General features: G+C 44.9%; 1 protein-coding gene across 12 annotated transcripts in view; it reads right to left on the bottom strand.

Moving 5' to 3' along the window:
* WDR59 (WD repeat domain 59) overlaps window positions 1–14,201 on the bottom strand; it is a 123,302-nt gene that overhangs the window by 85,867 nt on the left and 23,234 nt on the right. For all 12 annotated transcript variants that reach the window (XR_007474412.1, XR_007474411.1, XM_033434352.2 and 9 more), the window contains exons 6-9: window positions 12,292–12,329; window positions 8,439–8,527; window positions 4,395–4,511; window positions 918–995 (exon numbers count right to left, since the gene is read on the bottom strand). Coding sequence is in view for 10 of the 12 variants with exons in the window: in XM_033434352.2 (XP_033290243.1) it covers window positions 918–995; window positions 4,395–4,511; window positions 8,439–8,527; window positions 12,292–12,329 (322 nt within the window). In the remaining 2 variants the exon portion in view is untranslated. The remainder of the gene's footprint in view (window positions 1–917; window positions 996–4,394; window positions 4,512–8,438; window positions 8,528–12,291; window positions 12,330–14,201) is intronic.

Below are 14,201 nucleotides of genomic sequence, written 5' to 3'. Positions count from 1 at the left end.
GATGAATGAATAAAGAAGATGTGGTACATATACAATGGAATATTATTCAGCGACAAGAAACAAGGAAACCCTGCCATTTGTCACAATATGGATGGACCTTGAGGGCATTATGCTAAGTGAAATAAGTCAGACAAAGATAAATACTGTATGATGTCATTATACGTGGAATCTAAAAAGCTGAACTCATAGAAACAGAGTAGAACGGTGGTTACCAGGGGTTGGGGGTGGGAGAAACAGGGAGATGCTGGTCAAAGGGTACAAACTTCTGGTTATAAGATGAATAAGCTCTGGAGATCTAATGTACAGCGTGTGATTATGGTTAATAGCACCATATGATATACTTGAGAGTTAAGAGAGTAGATCTTAAATGTTCTCCTTGCAGAAAAGAGATGGTAATTATGTGACGATGGAAGTGTTAACAAATGCTACAGCGGTAACTGTTTGGCAATATGTAAGTGTAACATATCAACATGTTGTATACCTTGAACTTATGCCATGTTATATGTCAATTATATCTCAGTAAAGCTGGAGAAAAAAATTAAATGTCATTGCCAAGCCCTAAACCAAGGTCTTCTGAATCTAAAGCCAGAGTTCCTTCCACCACGATCCACTGACCTCCAGCCTCTCAACCCTCCAGCTTACCCTCTTCCCCTCCCTTACTGACCACCTTCACACTGCCCAGCTCCCCAGCCCAGCTAGTCTAGCACTTCTAGTAGAGAGTCTCACCCAACGACCCAAGGGCAAATTTTTAAATAGGTAACAGCTTTTATGCCGTCATTACCACCTTTGTCCCACTTCTAAACCAAGACAGAAGGAGAAAACTGTCTCACAAAAAAATAAGAGGAAATGTCCCTGGCCCCTTCTGTCCAAAACACCTAGATAATGTTTCCGAGCAAGAGGTAGTGCATCTCACTCACAGTGTATCGGGCCTTCCAGACAGGCACCTGGCAAGGGAGAATATTGAGGTATTTCCGAGGCTGGCGGTAATCCCAGAACTGGAAGAAAGAAAGCAGTACAATTTGTGAAATAAATGCCATTTAAAAAAAAACAAAAAAACTCAACTATCAAAATAAGCATAGCCGGGACTTCCCTGGTGGTCCAGTGGTTAAGAGTCCTCCTTCCAATGCAGGGGATGCGGGTTCAATCCCTGGTCGGAGAACTAAGATCCCACATGCCGCGGGGCAACTAAGCCTGTGTGCCACAACTAGAGAGCCCGCACACCACAACTACTGAGCCCAAGTGCCACAACTAGACAGAAGCCCGTGCACCGCAATGAAAGATCCCCCATGACTCAACAAAGATCCCGTGTGCCACAACTAAGACCCAATGCAGCCAAATAAATAAATAAATATTAAAAAAAAAAAAACAGAAAAGAAATAAGCCTAGCCTTCAAATTCCATGCTTCTGTCCTCTAACTGCATTTGAATCAGCCCCCATGGCCATGCTCCTGTGACAGAGACACACAGGAAACGCCCCTTTCACACTTAGAAACATTATAGGAGAAACAAAGACTTCTGTGAACACATGAGGATCACTCCTTGAGGCAGATCACTGCCAGCCTGCCTATTAAACTACCTTCATAGTTGAAAGGTAGGAGTGACAACTTTTCATCCTGTATCACTTCACACCACATAGAGTAATTTAACTACTAAATTAACTACCGCTATTGCTAGTAGTTAAAAATGTACTGACTGCTGACTGCATTTCAGACAGATGCTTAGAGCTTTAAGAGTTTCATCCCATCTAATCCTTACAACAATCATACAGTGGGTGTTATGAATCTCTTTTTCAAGGGTGGAAGCTAAATTACTAAACGATGTAACTTGTCAAGGCCACACAGCAAAAAGGTGACTGTGCGACTATTTGGGGCCCAACCACTCACGTCCACTCTTCCACCCACTCCAACACGGAAGGTGCAGGGAACACACAGGTGAGCCAGACAAAAACTGAGGCTTAGAGACGTTTATGCTTTTAACAGAAAAACAAACACACTTAGAGCTCAAGCGTTTGCCATGAAAGCAGGAAATGGCAGAGCACCAAAGGCAGGAGGGCCAAGACTGAATGAAACTCTGAACTATCAGGTATTAAGGAACTATTGTCAAAAACAGGTGACAGGGGCTTCCCTGGTGGCGCAGTGGTTGAAAGTCCGCCTGCCGATGCAGGGGATGCGGGTTCGTGCCCCGGTCCGGGAAGATCCCACATGCCGCGGAGCAGCTGGGCCCATGAGCCATGGCCGCTGAGCCTGCACATCCGGAGCCTGTGCTCCGCAACGGGAGAGGCCACAACAGTGAGAGGCCCGTGTACCGGGGAAAAAAAAAAAAAAAAAAAGCTCTTATTCTCAAGGCCATCATTGATGGGGTCTTATGAAATGATTACATTATAGTTGAATGGAGGACTTCAGTCTATTTCAATGTGATAAAGTTGGTTATTATAATAAGTTAACCAGAGCCATGCTGCCTCCTATCCATAGGTAACTTCTGCTTTCCTCTTAGCATTGCCAAAGGCCTCTGCTCCAAGCTAGGGATCAAAAAGAAATTTTTCTGAAGAAATGTCGGAAGACCCTCGGTCAAGAACCAGGTTCCTGACTGCTGACATCACAGGGAACAGCCGCTGGGTACGGGTTTCTCGATATGGCTCCCCTTATACCACGAACATGTCAGAATGCACAAGGGGACTGGGTCTGGATTTCCAGGACTCAGCCTGGAAGATGGCAATTTTGTAAAATAGCCTGCTTACCCCAAGATAAGGAAAAAAACAATTGGTTATCCAAACTGACATGAACGAATTTCATTACAGTTCATCTTCTATTTTTAATGGCCATAGAAGAAAAATCCTTTTCTTTCTTCTTGATCTAGCTCTAACCCTCAATACAACAGTTTTACAGTTTACAATCTACAAAGTGAAGTGAAACTCATTCAACGGTATCTTGTTCCAGCAGACCCCTTAGAATTCACAAAAGACAAATAGAATGAAAATTATTGTTATAAATTATAAGCTAATAAATTGTCAGATAAACTAAAGAAAATGATTATGTAGGAAAAAATGGCATGCATTGAGCCTTATCAACCAATTACTAAAAACAATGGCTGACTATTATAAGTGCCTCTAAATTGCTTCACTTTTTACAATTATGTTATTTGTATATGTTCAGTAAAAACTGTCTTCCTACCAGGGTATAGTGGAATAAATCAAATACCATGCCCAAAATCTCATTTAATTCATAAGCTAAGCCCACTAGTAAGGAATAAGGACTGTGTTTCACATGTGGAAACTGGTCTGTTTCTATTTTATTACCTATGGAATCCGGGCCTCAAGGGTAGTAAAGTTGTCAGTGAATATTGACAAACTTGGGGACCTCAAAGAAAGAGAAGGAGGTGAATCGGATTATTACTGGTTCCTGAAGTTGGGAAACAAGCTGATGGGGTATGGGGACAACACTTAAATCCAAAACAAACAAACAAACAAACAGAAAAACCACTGTTGGCACATAAGAATAAATTACAACCCCAGGGGATTTACAAACCTCAAGAGAGAAGTTAGATTTTAAGCCTGAGTGTACGATTCTAGCTTTGCTAACCATACCAAAAAGACGTACATGCCTGTGTAAATAAAACAAAGCATTAAATTGCTGAAGCTGAATCCTAAAGCTGCTAAGCAAATTTCTGCGATCAAATCTCTGTCCTTCCAGGCAGAGACCTGATCATATGCAGGAACTGTGGGGCACGGCTAACTCTGTGCCCTGCATCCTTTTGAACAAGGGTGCATATCACATCCCACAGTCAGAGAGGATAAACAAACAAGAAACACTGAGAGAAACCAAAAATAATAAGGCCACCGACATACATAAATCCTTGAGCATCTCCTGTAACTTAGAGAATCTCTAATAAAACAACTCCATCTCTATTTGGGAAATGCTGATGATCGAAGACGTCCTAACTTGTGCAGATGTGATAATCACCTGAGAAAATTGCTTTCTCCACCCCAGACTAATGGGAAACTTGATAACTTTAATGACCATGTGGGCTTTTCTCCTTTATTTGTTTATCTGTTGTGTTTTTATTTTGATGAGCCAGTCCTGAAATGGGACTTCCTGACAACTTCTTGGCAAGTAAACTTCTTTTCCTTTCTAGATGTTTTTGTCTCTGACTTCCTTTCACAAAGGGAAAGAAGAAAAGCCTCTGAACAAATGCCAGGAGCCATATCAGATACGTGCTACTACATCACTCCCGCTGGACCACATAACCAGGTGTACTTGCCCAGCTCCCCAAAAAGCACATGCACCCCTGAAACACATGCCATGCTAACCTACTGCAAATTCCTTCTGAAGAAAGTGCTGACACACCCCTGATGCCTCCCAAACACGCTCCCCCAACTGCCCTGGGGATGCCGCTCACCTTGACAGAGTTGTCTTGACTGGAGGTAGCAAGAATGTGCTCGCTGTCTGGGTGCCAGTCCAGGCCGTGGATTTTGGAGAGGTGGGCTGCGAGATACTCCACTGCTGTGCTGGGCTTCTGCAACAGGATCAGCAACGAGAGTTGTCACTTCAGAAGGAACTCATAGTGTCCACCATATAACAGTCTGCTGGGTGCCAAGTGGGAATACAAAAATACTCCCAGAGGAATTCCTGGCGGTCCAGTGGTTAGGGCTCCACGCTCCCACTGGAGGGGGGCGCAGGTTTGATCCCTGGTCGGGACACTAAGATCCTGCATGCTGCACAGCGCAGCCAAAACAACAACAAAGAACTCCCAGAGACCATCTCTACTCTTAAGAAACTCCGCTTTGTTGTTTTTTTTTTTTGCGGTACACGGGCCTCTCACTGTTGTGGCCTCTCCCGTTGCGGAGCACAGGCTCCGGACACGCAGGCTCAGCGGCCATGGCTCATGGGCCCAGCCGCTCCGCGGCATGTAGGATCTTCCCAGACCGGGGCACGAACCCGTGTCCCCTGAATCGGCAGGCGGACTCTCAACCACTGTGCCGCCAGGGAAGCCCTCCATTTGTTTTGTTGAAAACAAACGACAGAAGACTTCTCCAGCTCTCCTTCACGCATTCTCTGAATACGGGCCTGTGAGCCTAATCTACTTCCGCTCTGGCTCCAGGTACGGCCTTAATGAAGGACACAAGGTAGTGGATGCTTTTCTCCTTTGGTACCGTGGTCTGCAATTCCTGCTCCCCTTCCTCACAATCACCCACAAAGAGGGGCTGTGACATCTAAACAGACCCAACCCCAATCCTGGGGGTAAAACCACTAATCTTTTTTTTTCTAATTGAAGTATAGTTGATGTACAATATTATATGTTACAGGTGTACAATATAGTGATTCACAATTTTTAAAGGTTATACTCCATTTATAGTTATTACAAAATATTGCCTTTATTTCCCGTGTTGTACAACGTAACACAACATTGTTGCTTGTTTGGTACATAATAGTTTGTCCCGCATAATCCCCTACCCCTAGAGTGCCCCTCCCCCCTTCCCTCTCCCACTGGTAACCACTAGTTTGTTCTCTATATCGGAAAACCACCAAGCTTAAAATGATCAAGCCCTAAGACCTCAAAAAGAGAATGAACACACATCACAAAAGAAAACAATACATGATTAATAAGCATATATAAAACAAATTCAGAAGGAAACCTCAGAAATATATTTATACATTAAAACATTAAAAGATTGTTTTTAGCAATCAAGTTAGAAGATATTTGTAAATAATATTCAATGCAGTGAGGCTGCATTTGTCACTGGTGGTATACATATAACATAGTATAACCTGTTCGGGAAAAAAACTGGACAATTTTTATCAACAGACTTAAAATTCTTCCTTTCTTAAGGGAATATCCTAAATTCACAAAAAGCTTTAGGTACCAAAGATGTTCATCTTGGTGTTATTTGGAACACCTAGAAACCAGAAACAACATGAATAATAAGTGGGGAATAATTAAATGTTAGAACCAATTATTGTACAGCTATCTGATACAATATGATGTAGCCATTAAAAGTTATACTTAGAAAGAGCTTATAACACAGGGGAAATGCATTTGTTGTAATGTTAAATGAAAAAAGTATGCATAACTATGCATATGATATGATAAACCATGTTTTAAAAAAAAGCATAAGAAAAGAAAACACCAAAATATTAGCATTTGTCTCTGGGGCAGGACTATGAATGATTTTTATTTTCTCTTTTATATTTTCAACAAAGAGCATGTATTACTTTCCGTAATCAGCACTGGTCTATTAGGTTAACAGTGCAATCTCCAGAACCAGCCTCCCTGAATTTAAATCCTGGCAACAAACTGTGCCTCAGTTTACTCAGCTGTAGAATGGGGTAATAATATTACCTACTTTAAAGGTTAGTTATAAAGAGAAATGAATCAATACACATAAAGTTCTTAGAACAATGCCTGTGCATAATAAACACTTAGAAATATTAGTATTGGGCTTCCCTGGTGGCGCAGTGGTTGAGAGTCCGCCTGCCAATGCAGGGGACACAGGTTCGTGCCCGGGTCTGGGAAGATCCCATATGCCGCAGAGCAGCTGGGTCCGTGAGCCGTGGCCACTGAGCCTGCGCGTCCGGAGCCTGTGCTCCGCAACAGGAGAGGCCACAACAGTGAGAGGCCCGCGTACCGCAAAAAAAAAAAAAAAAAAAGAAATATTAGTATTACTAGTCATTCACGAATTTGAGTGAAAATCCAACGTTACCACTGATACTACACTTTTTTAAGCCTGTGATGCTTGCTGCCAATAGTCCTGCTTTGATACTAGAAAGTGCCAGAGAAGTGAAATGACAACCAACAAGCTTTACAATCCATGTGAACAGAAGTCCTAAGTATTAACAGCCAAGAAAAAGTTAAAGCTCTTTAAACAAAATAGATAAAAGGCTCGTTAAGGGAAGTCAGGGTTATGAGTAGACCAATCCGAAGGCTAGAAAGAAACAGTTCAGCAGTACATTTCTACAAGATAAGGAACACAGCTACTGTTTTGGAAAACAGGTCCTCACCGAGTTCATGGCTAAATACCCAATTGTTTATTGTGCCTATGGCTCTGAAAACAGTCTAAAGCAAATACACGAGTACTACAAATTAACCAAACATTTTAGTTAAACCATTTACTATATTTAAATGCTATACCAGTGCCAAATATGAATAAAACCAATTGCCAATTGAAGAAATAAAGATGGATGAAGAATGACTATTACCAGACTGGACTAAAGGGACAGAGATAAAACTAACGTATAGAAGATGCACCATCCATCCTTTCCTTATAAAATCACCTTGTCACCTAAGAGCCACCTAAAGCGAGGGCTTCGGCCGGCACACCCCTTTCCCAGCAGGTCTTGGCACCCAAACCAGCAGCCTCCCAATCTCTGCTTCACTTCCCTCTCCTCTCCAACTGTATGACTTTATTCCCTGCTGGAAGGGGAAGGGAGCAGGGCAGCCGGAAGCAAGGCTGAGACTTTACAGTCAGCATCCCAGTTGAGACAGTTCCTGAACAAGTTCCAGGAAAACTAACAGTAGGTCCTCCCCACGAAGGCAGGTTTCACAGAGCAGGAAGCAGAATTTACACCCCAGATCTTACAGAAGTCGACCACTCTCTGCACTCTTACCCAATCGTCTGGCAGCTAGTCATGGAAGAGGCCCTTTCCCTGCATCACTGTTCTCACTGATGCCAACATATCAAACTTCCAGACTTGCCATTACAGTAGCAGCCCAGAACCCTGCAACTCTTTCATGCCTCTCAGGTCCATGGGCTAATGCAGGGAGAACGTACCCTCTGCAGGCTCATTTGAGGCTGACGGCACAGCTAGACTTCCAAGGGAAGATTTGAGCATACCAAGTATCCTGCCTCAGTGATTTAATTCTAGATGGTACATGTCCTAGAACAATGAGTTTTCACTTTGCAATCTGGGGCAGGAATATGAAGCCTGCTGACCATTCTAGAATAGTGTCTGGTCCCCCAGGCTTGACCCCCTCAGGGACACACACACTATTATCATCTTTATTCTGAAGAAAAGGAAACTGAGGCTTGGAAAAGTTTGTGGCTCACCTGATATCATAATCAGGAGGCAGCAAAATGGGACGCTAGCTTCGGTCAGGCCAAGTTCATCTTCTTTTTTTTTTTTTTTTGGCCGCAGCACGCAGCTTGCGGGATCTTAGTTCCCTGACCGAGGATTGAACCTGTGTCCCCTGCAGTGCAAGCTCAGAGTCCTAACTGCTGGACCGCCAGGGAATTCCCCAAGCTCATTTTCTTAACCACTGATCATAATGTCTCACTCCCTTATCTTCCATCAACACCAGTTTGATCGGGAAGCAAATGTCATCTGGTACTAGGATCTTAACGTGGCAATTAACCAGGCTGCACAGGGTACCCTGGTCTCTCAAAACAAGTCCTGCTATTCACAGCATCCTCTTCAGATCCTCTCAGAGGGGAAAAAGCTTACTTACCCGCTTGTCCCATATCCGTACATCCCCATCATGACTGGTGGCAAGGCAATTAGCGTTTTTTTTATTCCATTTGACCTGTGAGGCACCCGCTGCAAAGAAAAATCAGGGGAGGAAAGCTGTTGCCCTCAACGCCTTCAGTACCAGAGTGGAGCTTATCCAGGGGAGCTGGATAATGAGCTCCGGATGAGTAAGAACAGAACTCTTCAAGCTTCTAGGACTGCATCAGCTCCATCGTTAAGGAGAAAATGAAGCCAAAGAATAAATGAATTAACACATGGGAACAGGATCAGAGTCACCTAATTGAGGAAATAATCTCACTAAGGAGAAAAAAAAAAAACTTCAGGTTACCTCCGAGCAGAATCAGCAGGGAAATACAGTTTCTTACAGAGCGGCGGTTCAGCCCGGCTCTGCTGGCTGGTAACTGACACATCACACAACCTGGCCCTTCATCCTCTTGGACACCAAGCTTGCACTCCCAATCAGAAGAGCCTCAGCTCAAAGCCTGCTCCTTCCCACACTGGTTTTTTTGGTTTCGTTTCTGGGGGAGGGAGTGTCTTGGAAAAACACAGCCTCCAGATGAGGCTCAGCTGAAGAATAAGCCCCAGTGTGGCCCAATTCTGCCCTCAGAAAATTATGTGCACCCCACCCCCACTCTCATCTCCCCATCAGCAAGCGGTTACACGTGGCCCTGCGTGGAGACAGGGAGAGGGAACACTCCTGGCACCATGTGAACTCAGTCCTCTGCCAGAACACAGAGGTAACGACAATGGGGACAAAAGAGCTACACAAGAGAGGAGGCATACTGGAAGATGCCAGAAGGGGCTGAGACGGGTGGAAAATTGGGACATAGCAGCGCTTCCAGCTGACTCAAAATAATCACGATGATTATGTTAAACCTGAACCACATGATGACTCTCCTTCCACCTCTTCTTGTTCTTTGCTCAGACAACACATGACATTTCTGCTTTGACACCCTCTCCCTTTGGGTGGGTGTTTATTACTTGGGGACACCGCAGTGGATCCAGGACTTTGGAGAGCAACCTGACCCAAGAATCCGCAGAGTATGAGACAGAACCGAACAGGAAATAGAGTGAGGCCCAGACTTTACCCTTGCTTGGTTTTGGTGAGGGTATTTGTTTGCTTATTTGGTTTTTTGTTGTGTTTTTTTTTCCTTGAGACACAGGGCACCTTAAGTCACCTAAGAACGAATGATGGAGACCCTGAAGTTGGAGGATGGTCTCCTATTACTTAGGAGACCCAGTTTCTTTGCAAGAAATGATATCAGCTAGAGGAGAAAGTGTGTAAAAAAAAGACTGCTCCAGGGTCCCTGGTGGCGCAATGGTTAAGAATCCGCCTGCCAATGCAGGGGACACAGGTTCAAGGCCCAGTCCGGGAAGATCCCACGTGCCATGGAGCAACTGGGCCCGTGTGCCACAACTACTGAGCCTGCACTCTAGAGCCCGCGAGCCACAACTACTGAAGCCCGCACGCCTGGAGCCCGTGCTCTGCAACAAAGAAAAGCCACCGCAATGAGAAGCCTGCATACAGCAATGAAGAGTAGCCCCCGCTCACTGCAACTAGAGAAAGCCTGCGCACAGCAACAAAGACCCAATGCAGCCAAAAATAAATAAATAAATTTATTAAAAAAAAAATACTGCTCCATCTCCACGTGACAGTTACCAAAGAATTCAACAACACAGGAAAAAAAATTTTCTCTATGTCTTTAATGTTGTGTCTAAATGAGATGATGGATGTTCACTCAATTTACTGTGGTCATCATTTCATCATGTACGTAAGTCAAATCATTATGCTGTACACAAACTTATACAGTGCTGTGTGTCAATTATATCTCAATAAAACCAGAAGAAAAGGAAAAAGAAAAGAAAAATAAGTTCCAAGAAAATATGCCTTTCCCAGTAGGTGGTCCATCAGAACATGAAGCCTCCCAGAGGATTCTGGGAACCCCCTAATTCAATATGTTTTACTAGGATTGTGACACCAGGGTCAAACGGAGACCTCCCAGACCATAAGAGCTCTCAGAAACAGATAACGCTCTGGAGCACACACGGACATGCTCTTACTGACCCCCTACCCCAAGGTATAAACAATGTGCTCACAGAGAGATGAGGACCACAGGCTCTGGGGAGCCGCAGCACCCGGGCTGCACCTCTCAGGGAATGAGAGCTCTGCCACCACTGAGACCTCACTGAGGTGCAAAAAAGAAAGAAGTCTCCTACCTCTGTTTTTTCAGAAAGACTCCCAAAAGAAAGCAATTAGAATAATCTTTCTTTTTAGAGGTGCTCTATAAGCCATCTAACTTAGAAGCCTGCAAGTAGAAACAACAAAGTCAGGGATGGATGACTGCGGCATTCACAGACCATTAGTAGTTTCTTTCAGCTCAGTGTCCTCTGCAACCACGTCTGTGGGCCATTCTATGCCTCAGGTCATAAGTGCCTACAAGTGTGTGTGCACAGGTTGTGAGGGAGGCACCAGCACAACTGTTAAGCACTCAGCACAAGCGACACAGGTGCCTGAGTTCCACATCCATGGAACAAACACTCCCACAGCATCTCCACAGGACAGGCACTTAGGTTGACCCTGGTCTGCAGCCCTGAACAAGGCAGACGTGGTCCCTAACCTCACAGAACAAACCAACCAACTGCTTAATACAGTCATGATGCTTAATGCCTTCAAATGATGAGGTGCTGGGGTGCAGGGGGATAAAAAGAAGAATCATGTGATCATTTTGGAGCAAACACCAAATGTGAATTCAAATGACGCAAGAAGATACAAAAAAGCAGGATTTAAGAGACAGATAATATGATCTGTTTTCACCAAGGAGGCCAAAATAGAATACTGATGGCTGGGCTTCATCATGGTGGGCAAGGTATACCGGTTCTATGCCCAAGTTCAACTCTCAGGAAGTGGTGAGAATACTCTGTAACAGGCCCAATGCAGCATTGCAAAAATAGTCAAATTCCAAGAGACTGATGAAAACAGGTAGCTCAGAAAGTGATTTCAAAGTTTCAGTATGCCCAGTATGCCCATAAATGATACCACGGGGACACAATCAGTATAATCTAGACTGTGCGGAAACCACAGTTTCTTCAGTAAAGAAACTGCAGGGAAGGAAAAACAAACAAACAAACAAACCAAAAAAGGGAAGGGAGGAGAAACCTACCAACTGAAAGAGATGAGAAATATATCAACCACTTATAAATACGGACTTATTTGGATTGATTCAAATAATTTGTAAAAAGAGAACAAAAAACAAAACTACTGAGACTACTGGGGAAATCTGAATACTGCTTAAATATTTGACGACATTAAAGAGCTACTGTTAATATTTTTAGGTATGCTAATGGTATTGTGGTTATGTTTTTTTTAAAAGGATTCTTCTCTTATTAAAAATACTTAACTGAAATATTTGTTGATGAAATGATATGACACCTGGGATTTGCTTCAAAATAATCCCAAAGGGGATAGGGGTAGGGGTGGGTGGACTAGCGGGTGAAAGAGGAAATAAGATTGTCTGTCGACAACGTTCAAGCTGGATGACGAACACAAGGCAATTCATCCTCTTCTAGTTTTATACACTTTTGAAAGTTTCCACAAGAAAAAGTTTAAAAAAAAACCAATGTGGCTCCTGCCCTTGAATTTTGAAATAAGTTCCTGACCACATTCTACAGTCCTGACTCTAACTTCTGAGAGGAGCGGGAGAAGGGCCCCGTGACGTGGACCTTACAGGTCCACGCGACCGTGGACAGAGCCTGGGGCATGGGGGACGGGGGGTCAGTGGGAGCGAAGCAGTGGAAGGAAGGGAATGCAGGCCGCCGGGGGGGTGTCCACTCACCTACAGCAGACAGTGCAACGGTCGGCTTCCGTGTATCTCTGAAACATAAGAGTCTGAAGTCAAAAGCCCGTTCACCTGCCCCCATCCACCTGGTGCCTTTCTCCCGCTGCTCACATTTCTTCACTTTCCTTTCAGTGCGTTCTTAGACTTCAGTGGGAATGTGAGGACCTTAAAAAGTAGTGTAAAGAGAAGCCTGTCTCCCTCCAGGGAGATGAACTTTCTCAGCCTCTTCAGGGGAGGCTAAGTCTGAATTTCCAGTTATACAGTTGTATCCACAGAGAACAAATTACACGACCTGGCGTGGCCTGGGTGACTCTGATGTGGGGGTGGAGGGAGCCAAGGGAACCCCTTCCTGGTGTCATTTCTCCTGTGGAACAACGGGACAGTCGTGGAGGCGTAATTCTGCAAGAACCAACAGCACTGCCAAGGTGGACTGGAAAACTACTCTGGGTGTTCCCAACAGCCAAGAGGTAGAAGCAACCTAAGTGTCCACGACTGATGAATGGATAAATACACTACTGTCTCTACATACAATGGATTGTTATTAGACCTTAAAAAGGAAAGCAATACTGTCATGAGCTACAACATGGACGCACCCTGAGGATATTATACTAAGTGACGTTAAGTCAGTCACAAAAGAACAAACACTGTATGATTCCACTTACATGTGGTACCTAGAGTCGTCAAATTCATAGAGACAGAAAGTAGAGTGGTGGCTGCCAGGGACTGAGAGGAGGGGGAAACGGGGAGTTGGTTAATGGGTACAGATTTTCAGTTCTGCACGATGAAAAAGTTCTGGAGCTTTGTTGCACAACAATGTGAACATACTTAACACTACTGAACCGCACTCTTAAAAATGATTAAGATGGTAAATTTTGCTTTGTGGCTTTTACCACGATTTTATTTTTTTTTTAAACTACTCCTGGATACAATGGGAGACTCAACCGTTCACCACGAATGGTCAAAATGACAGAACTGGGCAGCCCCCTAGGGCTAGGAGGGCCAGACAAGGCAAATCTGCAGCCCTGGCTTACTGTTCAGAAGACCTGAGAAGGCAAGTCAGTTCAAGTGTCTTTCAGTCTTTAAATTATGAAAACAACTGTTTCATGTATGAGGGACGCTTGCCCCAGAGCTCCCAGGGGGCGGTTTGCTCGTTAAGAGCCCCTCTCTTCCACTTCCCCTGGATTTTCTGCTCCTTCTCCCTCCTCTGGCGCTGCCCTTAGACCTGTCACCTTGGAAGCGCTAACCTGCATGGGATGCAGGTGAAGTCAGCTGTGTGCATCCTTACTCCCTGAGGATCCCTTTCCCTGGTCTGTCTGGTCAGTCAAACCTCAATACCTGGCTTGTCCTCTGCCTAGTTTACCTTTCAGTGTAAAGCATCACAAAGTCGCTGCCATTTGGGAGCAGAGTGGCCTGGCTGGGGAGAGGGTGTCCTTTCTGGAGACTCCACAGGCCACAGGCCCTCTAGTTAACGGTTACGGGGAAAGGGATCTGCTGTACAAAGAGAAACGGGAATGGATGTTTATTAAGAACTCAGGACGCGCCAGGCCCTGGGCTGGGCGCTCCTCCACTCTTTGCTCCATGGAGAGCTGCTCTACGAGGTGGCTCTCAGCCCCCTTTCCAGAGGGGAAGCGAAGCGTCACCAAGAGCAAAGCAGCTGTCCTGCAGCACTGCTCGCTGCAGCACGTGTGTGTCTGTACCCATCAGAATGCCCCCACCGTCACCTGCCACTTCAGGAAGCTCCAGCCTGACTTCCAAATGCCAGAACCTGTGGTTCTCTGACAACGGGATTTCCCTGGCTGCTGAAGCCCGTTGTGCAAACCTCTGTGACGGGCCTGAAGTGCCAGGGAGCTGAGGCCCCCGGGGACAGCCTTCAACCAATGACTGACAGTGACGGCGCCCCTGCTTCC

This window comes from Orcinus orca, chromosome 20, assembly GCF_937001465.1.
Source record: "Orcinus orca chromosome 20, mOrcOrc1.1, whole genome shotgun sequence".
In the NCBI taxonomy this organism is placed as follows: domain Eukaryota; kingdom Metazoa; phylum Chordata; class Mammalia; order Artiodactyla; family Delphinidae; genus Orcinus; species Orcinus orca.
The sequence above is the reverse complement of the archived record's forward strand: the minus strand, read 5'-3'. Positions and strand labels throughout refer to the sequence as shown.